We start from the raw sequence: 5,823 nt of genomic DNA on the forward strand, positions 1-5,823 counted from the left end.
CAATGCACTGCACCTTACTGTGTGCGAAAACAGGCAGCGCTGCGTATAGGTAGGATGTTTAGACAGGAAATGTAGAAGCCTGGTTTAAAACCCAAGGGATAACTTGGCTCGAAACCACACCCGTTCCAGCCAACAGATAAGGGCCACCGGCCATGTGTAATCTGTGAGTCGGTTATACATACACTACAGTAACAGACCTCCCTCTGGAACCTGCAACCAGGTCTCCTTCTGTCACACACATGTAGTCTCCACTCATGATTCATTCATCATCATTATTCATTGTCTGTAGTTAAGCTCTTTCTGTGTGTTTTGTGTGGTGAGCCTTGCCCCATCCCAGTATATCCCAGTCATTTCCTGTGAGCTCAGGACTAGTCAAGTCCAATAATGAGTGTGTTTGCTGTCTGCACCTTGTGTGACGTCAGTGTGTGCCAAAAGCAGACAGGGTCACCCAAAGGATGACCTACTGTTCAGTGTTTGCGGGTTGGAGTCCAGACATACTTCCTATGAGCATGGAGTCAGCAGGATGACTAAGCGGTTGGCACTTTGAAACATGCACAAACTGCAAGTCACCGTGATGCTGGATTTATACGGCTGGAATCAAAGGTCAGGGTCACCACAGGGTCAGCTCCTGACAATCAATAGACCTGTTTCATTAAGGGGTCTAGAACAATAGAATGACTCAATCATTCCTTCCTTAGCCACAGCTGTGCTTGCCATGCGATGGCACCTGTTAAAGGTTGTCCCCATATATCTTTGTGTGCTTAATATTTCTTTTTTTGATCCTTTACAAGACCCTTTTTTACGTTATTTTGAAATAAACTCGAATTTGAGACTGTATATTCCTCTCTTCCTCTCAATGTGTCCACTTTGAAACACCTTACCTTTTGCCCATGCAGTCCACTTAAATGTAATTCTCAATTGCAGTAGGAGGGAGTTTGAGGTTAAACCAAAGTGGATTCATGCCGGCAAAGTTAATCCACCATATCGAACAACAATATTAGCAATTAGCTAAATTAGCAAATTAGCAGCTTTTGAGATTTTGTTTGACTCATTATTGAAAATTGTATGATTAAGTAATTAGCATACTTTAATGTAGGAATGAAGTGGATATATCCTGGATGTGATCTTTGCCATGTTTAGCTCCACAATGAAAGCCTCACTTCAATATGCCCGCACTGACGGGACCCTTCTCTCTCTACACAGCCGGCTGTCCCTCTACCTTTTCAGACAGGGCCTCCTCCAGCGTGGCCAAGGCCGTGTCCGTGTTGCTGGAGTCCGTCTGCAGTCCCTTGACCCGCTCCCGCAGCCCCGCCAGCTGCTTGTCCTTATCCTTCAACTGCTCCAGCAGGTTCTCAATCTGCAGAGAGAGAGAGAGAGAGAGAGAGAGAGAGAGAGAGAGAGATGCTATTTTTAATCATAAACATATTGCAATTGAAGAAGACACAGGTGTCAAAGCCACAAATGAAAATGCGGTACTTTCAACTGCAGGAAGGAAACAAAAATTGCATTTGAACAGGTTCTCTATCAGAACAGATAGAAGAGCAGAAAAACAGAGAGAGAGAAGGTATAGTGAGGTGAAAAAAACATTTCAATTGCAGAAGACAAAATTGTCAAAGTTCCAAAGTTCAATGGCATCAGAGCCACAACATATAGACCTGGTGGCACAGTGTAGACCAGAGGAAACATTCAACCTTGACATGGAGCGCTTTGTCTGTAGTCACACACAAAGCCTTGCCTTTGTTCTCAGGACTTATGCAAGCGCTGTGAAACAATGCAGGTCTCCGGCCCATCCACCTGGGAACCGGCATTCTTTAGCAAACCACCTTGGCACTTCCCAAAGGTATGCTTTTTGGATTGGATGTGAGCAGAGGATGAGTGGATAACAGTGGGTACTCTCGCTGCAGCTGAACTCTAGGGAGGGAGGCCACAGACCGGAGGGCCGATGTGTGTCTGTGTCTATCTGCGGCTAACCTCAGGTCCACAAAGCCAAAGTGTAACCGCCGGCTGAGCTGCTCCACAGGCCTTTATCTGATGGAGATCAGCAAAACAGAAACACACCAACACATGGGGACCCACAAACACACACACACACATGCACGCACACACAAAAACTCACAAAGACACACAGGAAACGCACAGTGACACATACTGTATATAGACGCACGCACACACAAACACACACACAGACACACACAAATGTGTGCATGCACACATAAACCCGCATAGACATGCACGCACACACACACAACACATATACATACATACATACACACAGATACACAGCACACACACCCACCAACGCACACACACACACACACACACACACACACACACACACACACACACACACACACACACACACACACACACACACACACACACACACACACACACACACACACACACACACACAGCCACGCACGCATTCCTTCCGGCGGAAAACATAGAAACCGTTGCAGATTAAATTGAAGTTGTTGAAGTTGCACAGAGGGAACGGTTATCTGTCCACAGCATGTTTATTTATTTCAAGATCCAGACAGATCAATTGGTGATCTAGAAGCATCTAAACAATTCCGACCAATAACTTTAGTTTTGCCATGAATTTCTTCACATGGGAAGCACGCTACTTGAGTGTTTTCTTTGACTGTTTAGCAAGGCAGATTCCACTCTGAAACATCGGCCGAAGATGCATCCCAAACAACGCTCTCCATAGAAAACATGTGAGGGATTTCAAGAAAAGAAAAGGCCCACTCAAAAGGATTCCTGATTCAATAAACATGGGAAACCAATAATTGTGTACAAGTGCCACAGGCTACCAAAAGAGTAAGATAAAAAATAAATGGTGAAATGATTAAAAAAAAGAGAAATACTCAGGAGAGAGAACGAATGGCATTCCAGTCATGGGTACATGGAGAGATAAGATATTTTACAAATGAATCCAATTAAACCCCAAACATGTTGTGTTCCCTGCTCCCTGGAAGGCAAAATGGAGGCTTTTAAGGCGTCCAACTGAGTTTTATCTTTGAAGGGAAAAGTGGAGCAAGAGTGGGGTGGAGGGGGTGAGTGGGGTGGGGGCTCTGGTGGGGAAGGCACCAGGCGTCTATGAGAAGATCTAGATAGGTTAATGAGTGACTGGAGAACCGGGCTGATGGGAATGCATCTATTGCCAGAACCAGATGGGTTCCCTCGCAATTCACTCAACCACCGTGGGTGTATTCACGCGGTCCATGTGATAGACGCTATGGGACTTTTGTTGATGTGTTTGAAGAAAGAAAATGGGTGAAAAAGAGACGATATGAAAACTGAAAAGAAAGCGAGGATTGCAAGAGAACGACCAGAGTCATTCTCTTTCAACAACCAGAGTTGAAGTAATAAAGGTAAAAGAACTGAGATATATATTTTTTTAATAAAGATTCAAATAGAGTCAACAAGAAAGAAGAAGAAACAAACATCGATCAAAGCGGAGCCCAAGCCTCAATTGAGTGTGACATACTTGTCATGGTTTCTAGTGGTGTGGGCCTCGACTGGTGTGGGTTTCCTCGTGGTATGGAATTGATGGGAAGCGGGTTTTTTTGTTGTCACCCTCATATCCCATATCTTTAGTGGGAACATTCTCACACAATGGCCAGGCATTTCCATCCCTCCACAAGCTGAATTCCCATGGAATCAAGACTGGGGATGCTAATGCTAGAAACAGTGCCCACGGGCTACCGACAACATGTTCTTCACATGAACACCATCTGTAGCGCTATCCCTGAAGAGTAGGGCTGAACGATTTTGGGATCAAATTGCGATTATTTCGATATATTGCGATTGCGATTTATTATGCATATTTTATTTAATATAAGTTCCTTATGTTCTGTATTATTCACTAAACAAGCAATAAATCATTATATAGTCTTACCAACACAACATTGATGCAATCACCATATTTCCTGTGCTTTCCTTTAGGCCAGACCTATGTGTTGAGATTAATTGATGCTTGAATTGATATTGTAACATCTTTATAACTATTGAATTGTAAAAGAAAAATAAATACGAATCTTACTGATCTCCAGTCAGTAACTGGAACGAATCACACAAAAAAAGAAATTATCGCGGCCTTTGCGATTTGCAAATCACGTTCTTTTACATTATGATGTCGGTTAGAATTCGATTAATCGTTCAGCGCTACTGAAGGGCCCTCATTCACAGGGGTCGTGTGTCAATAACGCTGTTCGGCAAACACTTTTCTTTAACAGCGGTATAGATGCGGTGGTAAATACTGTAGCATAGCTGGCCATAGGATATCAGTTCATTTCGTATTCATGCTGAGAAGGGTTTGTTTACCAGTTGATAAACCAGTGCCCCATATAATGCAATACAGTACCCTGTATGCCTAATGCCTTTCAAGAATAAATTCACAGAACAAGATGGCCTCCTGCCAAAACAGTGAACTGAATAATAAACAGTCAGCATTGCCTAAGTGTGCTTATCTCCTCAGGTTGTGAAAAACATAAGCAATGGAAACTTCACCGACAACCTACATTAGCCTCTGGTTGTAGTGGCACAGAAGTTGGAAGACACACACACACTCACATTCTCACACACACACACACACACACACACACACACACACACACACACACACACACACACACACACACACACACACACACACACACACACACACACACACACACACACACACACACACACACACACACACACACACACACACACACACACACACACACACCTCCGAGCTTAGCTCCATCCCCCTGTGGGTACAACAAGAGAAGCATTTGAGGTTAAATTGAGCATGTAGCCCCCGGTCTTAGATAAATGATTACATTCTTCACCAGGCCTTTGTTTTCTTTGGCCTGTTCGGACAAAATAACAAGCCCTCGGACAAAACATTCAGCATCACCACACAGCCTTCCGTCAAATCGTGCAGAAATACGTTACGCCTGGTTTGGACTTTAAGGCAGCCAATGGGAGTGGGCCTTCTGAGTAATGGGTATGGGACAGAGCGTGCGGAATGCAGGGCCGAATTATCCCAGCTTAAGTACTCTGTGAAAAGGCATGTTATTTATGGACAGGCGCGTCGTGGGGCACCCGTGTGCCATTTTGGGAGGCCAAAGACCTCTCCTTTACAGTAGCCTGTTTGTTTTGATGAGCTGATCACGAGTCGCTTAAGTTAACTCTTGGCATACTTAGCTGACACACACACCACGCACTCTGCTCCCACCTTTTGTGTATACATACATCACACACATGACATACACACACACACACACACACACACACACACACACACACACACACACACACACACACACACACACACACACACACACACACACACACACACACACACACAGTGTTATCATTGAAAGCGCACTGCATCATTGAAATCACTCTAGTCGTCATCTCACTGCCTGACCACACACACTTCCATCCCACGAGGCCACCGCAGATGTAGCCGGCTATATGGAGTCTGTAGGCCAGGCCTATGTCTGTGTCTTTATGAGTGTGTGTATGCGCGCGTGTGTGTGTGTGTGTGTGTGTGTGTGTGTGTGTGTGTGTGTGTGTGTGTGTGTCTTTGTGTGCATATGTCTGTGTGTGTGTGTGTGTGTGTGTGTTAGTATGTGCGTGTGTGTGTGTGTGTGTATGTGTGTCTGTGTGCATCCTGTTTTCGCAGCGATAACTTTCTCCACAGGTTGAAGGAAAGTGCAAAGGTTTTCCCCTTAAAAGTGGGAGTGATTATGCACAGTGGACCCCTGACCTGGGCTGCCCTTGAGATTCTGTCTACCATACCCGTGCACACACTAGCAGACAATG

General features: G+C 44.8%; 1 protein-coding gene across 8 annotated transcripts in view; it reads right to left on the reverse strand.

The window, feature by feature from the left end:
* Nucleotides 1–352: 352 nt before the first annotated feature.
* The window catches only part of LOC132454941 (ERC protein 2-like), a 49,991-nt gene continuing 44,520 nt past the window's right edge, over nt 353–5,823 (reverse strand). For all 8 annotated transcript variants that reach the window (XM_060048622.1, XM_060048614.1, XM_060048590.1 and 5 more), the window contains one exon: nt 353–1,357. In XM_060048622.1, coding sequence (XP_059904605.1) covers nt 1,196–1,357 — 162 coding nt within the window. In that variant the 3' untranslated portion in view covers nt 353–1,195. The remainder of the gene's footprint in view (nt 1,358–5,823) is intronic.

Source organism: Gadus macrocephalus, chromosome 1 (genome assembly GCF_031168955.1).
Source record: "Gadus macrocephalus chromosome 1, ASM3116895v1".
Lineage (NCBI taxonomy): Eukaryota > Metazoa > Chordata > Actinopteri > Gadiformes > Gadidae > Gadus > Gadus macrocephalus.